Source organism: Ochotona curzoniae, unplaced genomic scaffold (genome assembly GCF_017591425.1).
Source record: "Ochotona curzoniae isolate NIBS_2020 unplaced genomic scaffold, NIBS_Ocur_1.0 contig_3520, whole genome shotgun sequence".
NCBI classification, from domain to species: Eukaryota; Metazoa; Chordata; class Mammalia; order Lagomorpha; family Ochotonidae; genus Ochotona; species Ochotona curzoniae.
The window spans coordinates 17,614,801-17,630,975 of record NW_024465894.1 but is presented as its reverse complement, the minus strand read 5'-3'; the positions used below and the strand labels follow the sequence as shown (position 1 = coordinate 17,630,975).

Sequence of the window (16,175 nt, the reverse complement as noted above, 5' to 3'; positions counted from 1 at the left end):
ATATGGGATGTGAGTATCCCCATTGACGAGTCACCTTGCTGTGGAACAATGCCTGCCCCTGTGCGTTTATGTGAGCTTTTCTGATGGAAAGGTCTCTGAGACGTAAGATTGTTGAAGTATGTACACCTGCTCTTCGAGGCATACATGGAATTTGCTACATGGGCACACACGTGTTCACAGCTGTATATATTCTTTACTGCACCATAAGTTGTAACAATGAAGAGTAAAAATTCCATGTCTTTTTTTTTTTAAGATTTATTTATTTTTATTGGAAAGGCAGATATACAGAAAGGAGGAGAGACAGAGAGGAAGATCTTCCATTCGATGATTCACTCCCCAAGTGGCTGAAATGGCCAGAGCTGAACTGATCCAAAGCCAGGAACCAGGAGCTTCTTCTAGGTCTCCCACACGGGTGCAGGGTCCCAAGGCCTTGGGCTGTCCTGGACTGCTTTCCAGGCCACAAACAGAGAGCTGGAAGGAAAATGGAGCAGCCCGGACATGAACTGGTGCCCATATGAGATCCCAGTGCGTGCAAGGTGAGGACTTTAGCCACTGGACCACTGTGTTGGGCCCATGAAAGCTTCATGTCTTGATCAGTGAGTTCACCCAGGCAGGGAAGTCCTGGGCAGCCCTTTAAGGGAGAGGAAGGGGCAGGTAGCTCCAGCTCTGGGGACCTAGGCTTGTGGGAGGCAGGGCTGGAGATCCAGGGCTGAGGATGGATCCTTGGGCAGGGCCTCAGCATCACCTGTGGGGACTGGGCCCAGACTCTTGAGCCCTCTCCGGACTCTTCTTCCCAGAACCTGCCCCTTCACAGTCCTCAGGTGTTGTGGGCACAGGGTGCTCTGTCTCCAGTAGGGGCGCTTCAGCGGAGAGCCAGGTTCCTCCCACCTGCTCACCCTTTGGAGAGAATTTTTAGAACAACTTTCAAGGTTTTTTTTTTTTCCTCTCATTCTCTTGAGAGTACAAGGTGGAATGTTCCAGACTCTATGGAATATGGCATTCAAAACACAAACTGCAAAAGTCTCAGCTGCTCTCATTAAGTCTGTTTAGTTAAAAAAAAAAATTACAGAAAAACAACCAACCAAGGCAATAAAATGAAGAAAATTGTGAAACAATGCCATCATTTCTAACCCTGTGATCTTGCTTTATCCTGAGTATATGCTAATTGTGTTAAGGTACAATGGGTTGATTTGTTTGTAGAGAAATGAATGATCGAATATTTGGTGAGTTTCCCAGCGTTAATTTCCACATCATGGGTGAGGCTCACAGACAAAAATGCTATTGGGGCTTCATAGGGATTTTTTTTAGGGTATAAAGGGGTCCCAAGATCAGACATGGTCTAGAATTTACTTCCCTTTTCCTAGGAGTCTCATAGATAGACCCAAATGACAGGGGAGCGGCCAGAGGTAGTAGGCGGGAAATCCGGAGCAGCTGAGCTCTGCTTGGCAGGAAAACCCCATTTCCAGGGCCCCAGGGCTCCAGCACTCACAGGCCTGCAGGCAGATTGAGCATGTTAGGGGTAGGCTGGCCCCAGAGGCATGGGTGCCAACGCGGGCATCCTCCTCCATCACCTCAGGAACTCACCCTCACGGGACAGTGAGTCAGAAGGACCCTGGCTGGGCCAGGTGGGAGGCTGCCCGCAGGCCCCCTGTGCCCTCTGGGCCTCTGTTCGCCCAGCTGGAAAATGGAAGGTGAAACGGCTCCCTCCTGGGCAAAGTCATCAGACAGCTAATAAAAGACTGACAAGCTCCAGCTCATCTGGGCATCATTCAGCCTTCACAGTAATGATCTTGGTGGATGAGTGAGGCCTCTAGAGTTCACCCCCACTTCCCCCACTTCCCCCACCCCGGGAAGGAGGCACTGGCCCAACCTGAAGATGAGGGCTCTTGGTCCACAGTCAGCTGACCTTGTTCTGACCTGCTATGTGCAGGCTGGAAGCTGTGGGGTGAGCTGAAGGAGAGGGGGCAGTCTCCTTCCATCCCAGTGTCCAGTGTAGTTAGCCCTGCTCATCGTCCATCTGTCCAACATCCTGGGGACCCCTCCCCCAACTGTTGGGAAAGCTGCCAAGAAGCTCAGAGCTGACCTTGGTTTTGTTGTGAATGCTCAGGTGTCAGGACCCTCTCATTCATTCATTCACCCAGAACTGGACCGTCACTGGTTGAGACTACCCAGACTGGAATGATCTGAGCAGTGGTGTTGCTACTGGGAGCAAGTAGGGTCAAGCCTCATAAAGATTAGGTTGGTGCTTACAAAAGAAATGAAGGAAACATTCAGGTTCTACTTCTTTACCCTTTTGAGATAGTGCTGTGCTTACCATTCACTGTGCGCTTGCTTTGGGTCACGTGCTACACCCATTGGCTCTTCACATAACGATCGGGCACCAGGGCTGAGGCCCAGAAAGGGCACAGGCAGCCCTCACGCCTCAAAAGTCAACCTGGAGTCAAAACTTGAGCTCATCCTGGATGTAGCCCTACAGGCATGTGGTGGCAGCCTAACTGTACAGCATCATTAACCTCCTTTTCAAGTGGCCCCGTGTCTTCTGCTGCTGCTGTTGGCACAGCCAGGAGGTGTGGAGTCTGCTGTGCTGGAGCAGTTATTTCTTGGCTCAAGTTCTGCGTTCATCCTTCCAATCACCGAACTTATCTGTGGTGCTTCCAGACGTTCACGGAAGGCAGGCTTTTAGCCCAGCAGTTAAGATGTCTGCCTCCTATACTTGAGGCTCTGGGTTCCAATCTCAGCTCTGCTTCCGACTCCAGCCTCCTGATGAACGCAGCCCCTGAGAGCCAGTGGTAAAGGCTCCTTGGGTCCCTGACACCCAACCTGAGAGACCTGACTTTGGTCTTGGCCCATCCTTGGCTCTTGTGAGCATTAGTGGAGTGAATCGGTGGGTGAGAAATCTGTCTCTACAAATAATAAATTTTAAAAAGTGTTTGAGGAAAAAATAAACTAAAATACTAAGCTTACTCTTGGTACCAAAACATTTAAAAACATGCAAAGAAGCATCAGAAGGTTCGTGGAAAATGCACGTTATCAAGAAACTCTGCCTTGGATTTTAAAGCTGTTTATTAACTCCTGCCCCTGGCGAGATGACAAGGGGGCACTACCCTTAACCTTCAAGGAACTTGTGGTCCACAAGAAGGAAAACAAATGTGTAAAATAATGACACGAACACATGGGGGCAGAGAAATCCTAAGAAATGCTTCAACCCCAGAGCGGGGAGAGGAGAGGCCAGCGAACGCTTCCTGTGAAATAGGATATGAATGATTCCATTCGGCCTGCAAGCTGATGTTCTTCCTGTGAATTTGAAGCATCTTCTCATTAACCACAAATGGAATTCATGGGGTGGGGGAACACTCCAACAATCTGTATACCAATTTTTCCTGCCCCTGAGCATTCTTTAGACCTTTAAAGGAATGAAAAAGGAAGGGAAAAAAAAATGAAACAAATGTAGGATGGGGCTGCCACCGTGGCCGTGCTTCTTCTGCCTGTGGAGCTGGCATCCTGTATGGGCACCAGCATGTGTTCTGTCTGTTCCATTTCTGATCCAGCTCCCTATTTATGGCCTGGGGAAGCAGCAGGGGAAGGTTCAAGTCCTTGGGATCCTGCACCGCTCGGGAGACCTGGAAAAAGTTCCTGAAGAAGCTTCAGTCTGCTCCAGCTCTGGCCATTGCGGTCATTTGGGGAGTGAACCAGTGGATGGAAGGTCTCCTCTCCTCTCCTCTCCTCTCCTCTCCTCTCCTCTCCTCTCCTCTCCTCTCCTCTCCTCTAATTAACTATTCTAAAGATTTATTTTTATTGGAAAGATGGAGTCATTGAGAGGAGAGAGAATCATCTGTCACTGATTACACTCCCCATTTCAAATGGCCTCAGTCTGAGACCAGGAACCAAGAGTTTCTTCCAGGTCTCCCACATGGGTGCAGGGTCCCAAGGACCTGAGCCATCCTTGACTGCTTTCCCAGACTACAAGCAGGGAGCTGGATGGGAAGTGGAGCAGCTGGAACACAAACCAGGACCCATGTGGGACACTGGCACCACATGCAGAAGCTTAGCTTGCTACACCAAGGTGTTGGCCCTTCGTTATTTATTTATCTATTCTATAAAAGATTTATTATTGGAAGATATGTCACAACATGGAAAAAGGAGAAAGACAGGTACAAAGAGGTAAGCAACAGGAGTTCCAGCTCAGAAGAAATATGAATTCGAGAATAATTCCAATGGAAATTTTGAAGAAAGTGTAACCAGCCCAGGCATAGCAGGAGGAAAGATGGTAAAAAAAAAGTTCCTCTGGGGGCTAACAGGTGCAAGCCCTGGTGGGATTCAGTTTTCAGAGGCCCTTCCAGGGACGGTGAAACAATTGGTGCCGAGACAGGAGTGGTGTGTAGAAAACTGAGCAGGTGGTAACCTGGAGTTGCAGCCGATACAAAATGTGCAGGATGGAAAGTTCAACACAGCTCAGCTGGTGGACCGGGGGCGAGGGATTGCGCCATAGTGCTCGGAGCCAAGTGAAGACAGAAGAGTGAGATGGGGGGGGGGGGCGCTGTACCTGTGCATGGGGCCCAAGGGGCTGCAGAGAGAGTAAACCCTCGTGTCACAAAACCCTCGCTGGAAGACACTGCTTCATGTCAAGAAACAACCATGACTTGCCTTAATGTATGTCATTTAGAGACCACTGAAATAATTGAGAACTGTAGTATCCATCTAGTAACTTTGCCTAACAAATTCCTGTTCATTTAGTGGCTTAAAACAACATCTGTGAAAAACAGTGGTGGTGTCTCCTAAGTTAAGCCCATGAGTCACCATCTGACTTAGGAGTTTCGCTTCAGGTACACATTCATAATAATGAAAATAGGGACTCAGCCAAGTGCATGTCCCCGCATGTCCGTGGCAGCACTGTGTCCAGCAGCCGGCAGGCAGAAGCTGTCCATGTGTCCATCACTGGATGGATGAATAGCCAAAGTGGGGGTTGTTCACAAAAGGAGGTGTTCTCTGGCCCTAAGTCAGAATAAAGCATTGATTCAGGCAGCAGCGTCGATAAATCTGGAGGACACTGAAGTGAAAGAAGTCCGACCCAAGGCTGTGTAAGGTGTGAGACATTCAGTCCGTGAACCGTGGGGACAGCGTGTGGTGGCTGTGGGGAGCTGGGGGTGGGGAGCAGGTGGTGGTGATGAGTGTGGGGCTTGCTCAACCCCACAGGTGCTCAATGGCCGGGAATCCTTTGCTTTGACTTGGCTAATGTTACGTTCTGTGAATTTCACCTCAATAAACATGAGATGATGTCATCTGATTGCACAGAATCACCGTGGGTTAGTGTGCACCGCAGTTCATGAACCTGACCAAAAACCAACCGCAAGGCGAATCACTGAGACCAGCCCATTCATTTCTTCACTTTAGCGCTCATAAAAATTGGAGTTGTACACTCCCTTAAAAAAAAAAAAACAACTTTAATAATGAAGCAAAGGGCATGATAATTAGTTGCTTTTGAAATAAGTAAAACAAATAAAATTAAAATAATAAAATTAAAACAAAAAAATTCACATACCAAACTCTGTCTCTGAAATGCAATTCAAAACTTTAGATTTTTTTTGCCCAGCTGTAGGGTAACGCTGCTCCTCACGCCTTACAGTGATTTTATATCATCCATTTGTGATGAAATCAGGTTCTTTGGTGATCCCTGTCTCATCAGTAATTTTTTGTTTTGTTCTGTTTTGTTTATTGGAAACACAGATTTACAGAGAGGAGAGACAGATCTTCCATCTGCTGGTCCACTCCCCAAGTGGCTGTAGTGGCCAAGGCTGAGCCGATCCAAAGCCAGGAGCCAGAAGCCTCTTCTGGGTCTCCCACGCGGGTGCAGGGTCCCAAGACTTTGGGCTCTCCTCGACTGCTTTGCCAGACCACAAGTAGGGAGCTGGATAAGTGGAGCAGCCGGGACATGAACCAGGACCCAGATGCGATCCTGGTGCATGCAAGGTGAGGATGCAGCCATTGCAGCAGGCCCTCCCCAGTAGTTTTTAAGCTTTCCTACATTATGGTCTTCTGTGTGCTGTGGTGTTCTGTAACTCTGACGAGTGGAGAGTGAGGAAGGAGACATTTAGATATGTAAATATTCTGGCTATTAAACAGATCAGACGCAGACCAGTGAGGGTTTATTTGTGGACACTGCCTGCTCTTCCATTGGTCTGGCTGTTGCTCCTTAAGGCACCCTGTTTTGACTGCTGTTGTTTTGCAGTAAATTCAAACAACTCAGCAGGAAAAGGAAAGAGGCTTAACAATGTATCTTACTGCCTTACATGTAGCAGCGTGGCTAACCTTACCACTGTGTTCCCTCAGTGGACTGCTGTCTGCTTGTCCTTTCATTCCAGTGAAGAACTGCCTGGTGCCTCTCTCAGGGCCAGCTGGCCGGAGGATGACTCTGTTTGGGTGTCCTTTGGAATGTCTGTCTCTTCCGCTGTGAAGGGTGGTGTTGGGGGATGGAGGGTTCTTGAATGGCAGGCTCTCTCTTTCAGGGTTTCGAATAGGTCACCTTACTGATGGCTGGCTTCACGCCTACTGTTGAAGCCACCTTCTAATCTCACCAACAATCCCTGGCCTGTGAACAATGACTTTTCTGTCCATTTCAAGTCTCCGTTTTCCCGTGGTTTGGCTCTGACATGCTTCTGTGTGCTTCTGCTGCAGGTGCCTCTGCGAGTGTCTTGGGCTTACAGGTGAACACTTTCCACCTAATTGGCAGTTTTCCTTCCTTATTTCTTCAGTCTTCCTGTTGCTCTTCCTCTCTCGTCGCCTTCTCCAACTCTCTTTACAGGTTCATATTTCCTACTGTTTTTATCTTCTTGTTCCACCAACTGGATCCCCTCAGCTGGCTTCGCATCAAATTCACAGACTGGGACTCGCTCTTCTGCCTTCTGAAGCCTCCGGCCGAGCAGCCCCTCTAGCAAAATTTTCACTTCACTGACATGAGAAGTAACTGCATGTTTCAACACCAGTGGGACTGAGAAGTCCTTACACTTTTTAACTCCGGAATTTCTGCTTGGGTTTTGTTCATATCTTTCCTCCCTGTGATTGATAACTCTTTATTTGGTGAGACTATCATCCACTTGCTTTCTTTTGATTTGGTTTTCAGATGTGTTTCCTTTAGTTCTTTGAAAATATGTGCACTATCTGAGTTCAAATATTTTATTTGGTCCAATTTCTGATCTCCTTGGGGACCATTTTTATTAAATGCTTGGATGGGGTATATTTGCCTTTTATGTGTGTCTGTCTGTCTCTCTCTCTTTTTGCCGAAAGCAGGGCATTTCAGGTCATAGAGCAAATCAACTCCAGCAACAAGAGGTCTCCCCCGTGTTCAGCTGTCTGGTTATTTTTCTTTCTGTTGCCATCACTTTTGCTGTTGGCTTAGTGATGGTTAAAGATGGGTTGGAAATTGCCTCCCACTTTCTTTAATTATTATTTATTTATTTATCTTTTTTTTAAATATTTTTTTTTTCCTTACACTTTCTTACATTCTTTTCCCCTTTGCCAAAAGGCTGTGTGTGTGTGTGTGTGTGGAGGGGGGGACACCTCAGGGATCAGGCACTTTTACAACTCAGCCCTTGCGTTCACTTCCTACTTGCCTAGGTTCTGAAGGTCAGCCCAAGGTCAGATCTTGGGGCTCTTGACGCTGTACAGAGCGCCAGTGTGACACAGCCTCCAAGATCTTCGGGAATGTGGTGCATCTTGGCCTTGTGCTGCTGTGACTCCCCAGACCTGCCTGCGTTTGGCCCACCTGGCAGCACTGTCTCCGGCTGGCGGACAAATGACTAGGGGCTGGGGCTCCGCAGCCCTAGGGGCAGCAGATAAGGATAGTGCCCTGGGAGGTGGAGCTTTACTGCTGGGGCCTCTGGGGGCCCCCCAGGCTGCTGGCTCAGAGAACAAAGGTGATCCTAGGGCCTCCAGCTATCCAGGAGACCCCAAGGAGGACCAAGGAGGGAAATGGGTCAGGTTGTATGAGTGCCCACCTTGAGTTCTTATTGCAACTCAGCCATTGAAAAAACTGAATGCCCCTCTTTCTCTCTCTCTGTAAATGTGTGTTTCCAATGAATAATAATAATAGTAATAATAAATCTTTAAAATGGAGGGGAATGCCAGTGTGATGGCTCAATTAGCCAAAACTCCACCTCAGCATCCCAAGGGTACTAGTTCATGCCCTGGCTGCTCTATTTCCCATTCATTTTATCCAGCAATAAAAGAAAATAAATCTTACCCCCCCCCCAAAAAAAAACACCAGAAACCAAAAAACTGAATGCCCCTTGATTGTTGTAAGTTTGGTGAGTTTTCTTAATTCTGTAGAAGTTGATTTTTGCCACTTAAAAAAATATTTATTTATTTTTATTGGGAAGTCAGATTTGTAAATCTAGAGAGAAGAAAAGGCAGAGAGGAAGAACTTCCATCTGCTGGTTCACTCCCCAAATGGCTGTGATGGCCAGAGCTGCCCTGAGCCGAAGCCAGGAGTCAGGAACTTCTTCTGGGTCTTCCATGCAGGTACAGGGTCCCAAGGCTTTAGACTGTCCTTTACTGTTTCCCCAGGCTGTGAGCATGGAGCTGGAAGGGAAGTGGAGCAGCTGGGACAGGAATTGGCACCCATATGGGATCTCGGCATATTGCAAAACAGGGACTTCAGTCACTAGGCTATGGCGCTGGGCCCCACTTTGTGTGTGTTTTCATTAGTTTTATGGAGTTTCATTCCTAAAGCCCCACTTCTAAGACACACTGTTTTAATATGTGTATTTGTGTTTTGTTATTATGGAGTATTTCAACCACAGAGAGAAATCAAGAGACTAGGTTGATCAAGTCCGATAGACCCATCCAGCCAGGGTCAGCACTGTTCACACATGGATGTGTTTGCTCATTTTGATCTCAGCCCCTATCACGGGCTTGGGGATACTTGAATAAGGAGGGTTTCGCTGGGGAGTTGAGAGGCAACACGGAGGCAGCCACCTGCTAACCTAACTGATGGCTCTGGAGAAGCCGCACGGCCTGAGCGCGCATGTGGGTGAGAAGAGTGGCACCCTACCTTTGGGCAAAGCCTCATCAGACAGGGCACTCACTGCTCCGCACTTCAGGTTGCGAGAGTGGATGGACCCTTAGCGTCCCGGGCGGGGGAACAAGAGTTCCGAAGTGCAGGTGGAAGGAGAGACGCTGTCCGCGACCAGTGACAATTCCAGGCTTGAGTGACAGAAGAGACCGAGAGAACTGGCGTGTTTGATACGTCTATCTTCTCGCCAACCGCCTTCCTTCCCCTCCGCTCCCGCTGAGTTGGGACATGCATTTTTAACAAGCTTCTCAGGGGACTTAATGCACCTGCTAGGGCGTTGGCTCTCACTTGGGACTGCACATTGAAGCTGCGGGTTTCAGTCCCGCCATTGGCAGGTTCCAGTTTAGATCGCCCTCTGCTGGTTTTTGGTAAGATTGCTGCAGGCTGCCCCCAAACCTCATCCTTGGATTCCCCATCCTGGTTACGCAAGGCTCAACTCTCCTGGGATACTGCGGAAGATCTTTTCTGGGAAGCCCCTCCTTGTGACACTATTGTCCCTGTATTGTGCGCGCGAGGAAACTGAGGCACGAGAAGCTGCAGTCACGTTCTGCATGTCGGGCCGGCCCTGCCATGAACATCATTATTGTTTGCAGTGCTGCTGTACTCTGCGACTGTGAGCACAGGGCAACTCTGGGTTTTTTGAATGGAAAAGTCAGAACTCAGCGAGGGGTCCAAGGTGGGGAGGCAATATGGGGCTCTTGTCCTTGTGCTCCTGGACAAAGGATAGAGTAAGATAGAGTTCATGGACCAAGTCTGCTCCTGGGACAGCTGGCTGCCGAGTGGGTGCTGTGAAAGCATCCCTCATTGTGGTTCTGGGCCAGTTTGGCAGGACTGGGCTGAGATCCCTGCTGTGGGCCCTACAAAAGTTTGGGGAAGCTCACTGCCCTGACCTGCACCCTCCCTCCCACCTCCCCTACTTCGTTTCAGCACACCCCATGGTCATCCCTGCAGCCCTCACTCCCTTTCTCTCTGAAATGACTTCCTTTGGCAACTACGGCTTCTGGCCACAAGGATCTTCAGGACTTCTTCCCGGCTGTGTCTAAAAGGGGACAGTCTCGGGGCAGTTGTGGCAGCCCAGTGCTGCCACAGAGGGCTTTGTTCCTGCAGCCCCTTAGCCACCCTCTCAGACACTGCTGGCTGTTCCATGTGCTCACTGCCTCCTTGTCGCAAGATGGCTTCTGTGGATCCAGGCATCTTGTCCAGTGGTTACTTTCCCAGAGTTTGAGGCAGTGAGACAGTCAATCACATGAGCCAGGCTCCGCCAAGCAGCTGTTCTCATTAGGAATTTTCAACTTGATGTACGGGGAGGTGAATAGAAACTCCCATTTGGGGGACAGCAGTGATGGGGCTGCTGGCCGAGGTGGAGCCCCATGCCACGGGATTCTTCAGTCTCCTCATGCTGGTTGGGTGATGTGGTTGAGGCTCTGTGACCGATCACTCTTGCTCATGCCCGTTTTCGCAGTCTGTTCTCTCACTTGTCCTGCTGGTGTGCGAGTTCTCTGAGACCCACTCAGGACTTCCTCCTCTCCTTGGTCCTGCAGGTGGGTCTACCCGGTATGACTCCAATATTCCTTGGAAGGTCCCCCCCACCGCTGCCCGATCCTGGGGAATGTGTCCTACCACGGCCCAGGACCAGGCCTGTACCTGTTGCTTGGCGCCCATGATCACAGCCTGCCTAGATTTTATCCATTTGCGCACTTCCTTCTCTCACTCCCTGCTGGGCTACACCTCCGGGGACCGCTGTGTTTCTGCATGCGTGGCATAATTCCTGGCCTGTGGTAGGGATCCCCAAGGGTTACGTGTATTCGGTGGTTTAACATTCCTTGTTATGGAAATCCATTGGAGAGGGCACCAGGAAAAGAAAACTCCATTTTTGAAAATAAGGGAAAGACTTTAATGGGGGGGTTTGGATTATTTTTATTTACCTGAAAGGCAGAGTTAGAGAGAGAGGAAGAAAGAGAGCTCTATTTACTAGTTTATGCCACAAATGGCAATACAAGCCAAGACTGAACCAGGCAGGAACCTGGAACTCCTCTGTATCTCCCACCTGGGTGCAGAGGCTCAAGGACTCAAGCCATCGTCCGCTGCTTTCCCAGGCGCATTAGCGGGCAGTTCGATTGGAAGTGGAGCAGACAGGACTCCAATCAGTGCTAACTCCTGTAGACTCCTCCTGTAGATGGAGGCTTAACCTGACATACCACAAGATTGGCCCTAGAAACCCTCACCCCCCCTTTTAAGATTTATTTATTTTTATTGGCAAGGCAATTACAAAGAGAAGGAGAGAAAGAGAGAAAGATCTTCTACCAGCTGGTTCACTCCCCAAGTGGCTGCAATAGCCAGAGCCGAGCTGATCTGAAACCAGGAGCCAGGAGCTTCCTCCAGGTCTCCCACAAGGGTGTAGGATCCCAAGACTTTGGGCTGTCCTCAACTGCTTTCCCAGGCCAAAAACAGGGAACTGGATGGGAAGTGAAGCAGTTGGGACATGAACCAAAACTCATATGGAATCCTGACTCTTGTAAGGTGAGGATTTAGCCTTTTAGCAATTGCACTGGGCCCTGACAGCTCTGCAGTTAAACAGAATCATCAGGTTCCCCAGAAAACAGGCCTCAGCCAAGCGTAACAGAGAACAATAATAAACTAATGTGTGGAATAAAGGTGGTAATTGGCCATTAAACTTTGATGACCTTGAAGGTCACAGGGCAACCGTTGATGACACGGGGAATTAGTCACCAGGCTGAAATGCACTGGGGCTCACAGTTTTGCTGTTGTATGACAAACCGCCCCTAGAATTAGCGATGACAGATGCTCCCCATTGTCCTGGGCCAGGATCTCAGGCAGAGCCCAGCTGGGCTCATAGCCTCCTGGTCCACACCACAGTCACTGGCTGTCACCTGGAAGCCGCAGGAAGCCTCTTGTGGCCTCCCTGTGGCAGCTGGAGTTTCTCTAAAACCCAAGGCAGAGCCTTGCATCCTGGCTCAGAAGCCTGCCTGGGTCCGCCTCACTCAGAATGGCCCAGTGGGGGCCTGCTGGACCCTGCCACCTCTCTGTCCTGGCCACTGGTGGTCCTCACTGCACATCCTCCCTACTTGCTCCAGCAGCGCTCCACCTGCTTGCCCCTCATGGCTCGGGTTAGACTTCCACCTGCCACTGGTGCCTGCCATGCCCAGCGGCTCCCCCACCCCTGCTCCAGCCTTGCACTTCACAGTGTCTTGGCTGTCACAGGGATTCGCAGAGTGGGTTTCTTGGATTACCCTGTGTCCTGTACCTCCCTCCGCCTCCTCCTACCTTCACTCAGTACTGTCTCCTCCCATCCCCACAGCTTCTTTCTGATGAAGTCCCACAGCCGGGTCACCACAGGGAATCGTGCATCACCGCTGGTGAATTGGAGAATTCTTGCTCACAGGGTTTAATAACCCTGTGACCTGGGAAGAAGGGTCACAACTTCTGGGATCAGGTGCCCTGGATGGTTCTGGTCAAATACAAATATGCAAATCTTTCTGCAGGATTGTGATCCCAACTGCAAAGATATCTCCTGGTTAAACCAGGGTGGATGGGGGGGAGCATTTGATGATGTCATAAATCTCCCCTGTGGCCCAGATGGAAGGGCTCCCTAAAGAACTCACAAACACTGGGGAAGGCGTAACACAACATGACAACAGGCAGAAGGATTTTTTTTTAAACTCTCTTGCTCTTTAAAGATTTATTTTATGTATCTGAAAGCAGAGTTAGAGAAAGTTTTACTCATTGGTTCATTTCTCAAAATGGTTGCAATGACCAGGGCTGGGCCAGGTCAGAGGAAGAAGCTGGGAGTGCAAGGTCCACATGGAGCAGCTGGAGCGGAAGCAGCTCATCAGGGACTTGAACAGGCGCCCACAGGCAATGTTGGTGTTGCAAAGCAGTGGCTTCACATGCTATACCCCAGCACCAGTCCCCTTTCAATTCTCTAATACGCTTGGCTGTTTACAGAATGACATATTTTGATTAATGTGTGCAAAGCATATTATATAAAATGTATATATAAATATATGCCAATTATTTCAGAGGCTGACAGAGAGAGAGAGAAAGAGAGAGAGAGAGAGAGAGAGAGAGAAATATATAACTCTACCCTCCCATCCACCACCATCCCATCTGCCAGCTCACTCGCTAAGTGCCTGTAGCAGAACCAGGCCAAAAACCTGGAGTCAAGAGCTCCATCCAGGTCCGCCACGGGAGCAGCAGGAACTCAGCCAGCTGACCCTGAACCTGCCTCCAACGGGGCTGCAATACCAGGAGGCTGGCGGGTGGGGTTGAGCCCAGGGACCCCGGCATGGTCACGCAGGCTTGGTGACCAGCGTCTTCATGGCTAGGTCACGCACTCTGCCTGCACACATGTCCTGTGTCCGTATATCTTTATTTTACATTTTTATTGGAGAGAAAGCTCATTTACCACTGGGTAGCTGTGAGGCTGAGTCCTCAGACACTCAAGCCACAAGAAGCAGTATGAAAGGAAACAGGCCAGACTGAGTGATCTCGGCCTCAGGAGGAAGCCGTGCTTTATTCTGTTCCCGGTGGTCCTCCCCGCCCCGCGACTGTGCTGAAGGCCCAGGTACCTGCTGTTGCAGTCCCAGGCAAAGGAGGCCTCGTGGGAGGGTGACGGGGTTGTTGCACGGACATTCCACGTCATTGTAGTTGATACGGTGCTCGTTACCCTTGGGCTCCACACACGTGGCAGTGAACTGAGCATGTCACGGCGCAGAACCTACCACGGTGCATCAATCCTGTTTGTGGACATCTGCCCTGTGGCCTGGCAGCTGTGATGTGTAAGCAGACAATGGCATTGAGAGCTGTGGGTGATCAGTTAGGGGTGGGAGGGTGGCTGGTATGAGAGCGAGGAATGGTGGGGACCTGCGCATGGTGGCATTCACCTTCAAGGGTGACTGGGAGGAGAGATGACATGATGATGGAGCCACCACGCAGCTCTGGGCAGGCTCCAGGTTGGATGCAGCTGTCCCGACCTGGCTTTCCAAGGCATGTGGGAGAGGGACTGGCCTGGAGCCCAGAGCTCAATCAGAGAAGAAAGAGGCTGTTCCTGGGACCAGGGACACTGGAGGCCTCATTAATGACCCTTGCTGGCCTTGGAATGAGAGTCAGTTTCTAAGCACGCGCAGGCAGAGCCAGGAGGAAGCACCAGAGAGGCCCTGCCAGGGCCAGTGCTACGGCAGAGCCACACTCCCGAGTTCCTGCCTCACTGACCTCCTGCCTCTTTACATACCCGATGGCATTTATCATGGGACACATTGGCTGCCTAACACGTGAGCAGGTACAAGGGCCAGGCTGCCCGTCTGGAACCCAGTCCTGCCACTTACTGCCTTCCCCATGATCTCGGCAACCCTTTGGGTCTCAACTCCTCCATCTGTCAAGCAGGTATCCAAGTCTTCCTCCTCCCCAACTCTAGGCAGATTGGCAGGACTGAACAAACCCAGGGAGGGCTTGGAGCAGAGACTGGCACACCCTCAGGGGATTAGGGGGAGCTCAGCTGTCTCAATGGGCCACTTCATTCATTCACTGACGTGACTGGGTCCTGGGTATCTGTGAATGTCTCATGCATACCAGATGCCAAGTGTGCAAACATCAGGAGTCCGTGCATGTGACAGGAAAGCCAGGGGCCCTGTTTCGAGATATATGGTTGAAGTCCACGATTGAAGGCAGAGCAAGCGGTGGCTGGCAGGGGTGGCACCCGATCTCCTGTCTTAAAGGAAGGCATGTGGAGGGACCTGGTGTGGTAGCCTAGCAGCTAAAGTCCTCGCCTTGAATACATCGGTATCCTATATGGGCACTGGTTCATATCTCAGCAGCCCTGCTTCCCATACAGCTCCCTGCTTGTGGCCTGGGAAAGCAGTAGAGTTTGGCCCAAGGCCTTGGAACCCTGCACCCATGTGGGAGACTCGGAAGAGGCTCTGGATCTTGGCTTTGGGTTGGCTCAGCTCCAGCTATTGCGGCCACTTGGGGAGTGAATCAGTGGACGGAAGATCTTTTTCTCTGTGTCTCCTCTCTGTATATCTGACTTTGCAATAAAAATAAATAGGTCTTTTTATTTTTAAAGGGAGGCATGTGGGGCCAGCACTGCTATGTAGTGGGTAAATCCCTTCCTGCAGTAGCAGCATCCCATGTAGGTGCTGGTTTGAATCCCAGCTGTTCTGCTTCCAATCCAGCTCCTTGCTAATGCACCCAGGAAAGGAACAGACGATGCCCCTGCCACCCATGTAGGAGACCCAGAAGAAGCTCCTGGCTCTGGCCTGGCTCAGCTTCAGCTTTTGGGCAGTGAAACCAGCAAATGGAAGATTTTACTCTTTCTTTCTGTAACAGTGCTTTTCAAATACATATTTAAAAAAGCAAAGTGTACATGGCATGGGGTGGGGGGGAAAGGCCAAGCCTCTTAGGGACCGGTAAACAAGCTCCAGCAGCACTCTGCAGCCCCATCGCTCAGAGGCTTGGAGACAGGCCATAAGTGGCTTTGCCTGGCCATGCCTAGGATGAGTGCGTACAGGTGAGGAAGTTCTCCCCCATCTCGTATTCAGAAATCCTGAAACCTCGCTCTCCTTTGCACCTGGAACTGCAGACACGGCCTGCTCCCACAAACTCAGAACACATGGTCTCAGCCATGCACCCCCCCCCCCCCCGACCCCTCTCCTCCACCTCCACAGTGGAAACAGGCTGGGCTCTGTGACAACGCTGGACAACTGGACAATGTTTATTTTGAATGTGAAGATGTGAATGCCACAGCAGCTGATTGATGGACCACCCCTGCCCCCCCATGGTGGCCTGAGGGCAGAGTAGCAAGGTCCCGGTGTGGGCTGGGGCTCAGCAGACAGTCCAGACTGCTTTCCCCCACACCCACATGGAGAGTCTCTGGAGCAGGTGCCCTTGGGTCCTGCAGCATGGGTGGGCACCTGAGGTCTGAGCTGGGCCACGGGGCTCACTGAGCAGGCCGCCAGGAGGGTGCGTGCCAGGGTTATGTGCAAAAGTGGTCAAGTCACAGGCCAGGGTGGATCCAGCCCTTCTGTTTACTGGAGACTGGAGGTTCCCGCCCAGCAGGTGTAGGGGATGGAGTGGGTTTCTGAGGCTGAAC

The 16,175-nt window shown here is 50.6% G+C and overlaps 1 protein-coding gene across 1 annotated transcript in view; it reads right to left on the bottom strand.

Moving 5' to 3' along the window:
- Positions 1–15,613, bottom strand: part of TGM6 (transglutaminase 6) — a 46,997-nt gene extending 31,384 nt beyond the window's left edge. The window contains exon 1 of the mRNA XM_040981264.1: positions 15,592–15,613. Coding sequence (XP_040837198.1) covers positions 15,592–15,613 — 22 coding nt within the window. The remainder of the gene's footprint in view (positions 1–15,591) is intronic.
- Positions 15,614–16,175: the final 562 nt, after the last annotated feature.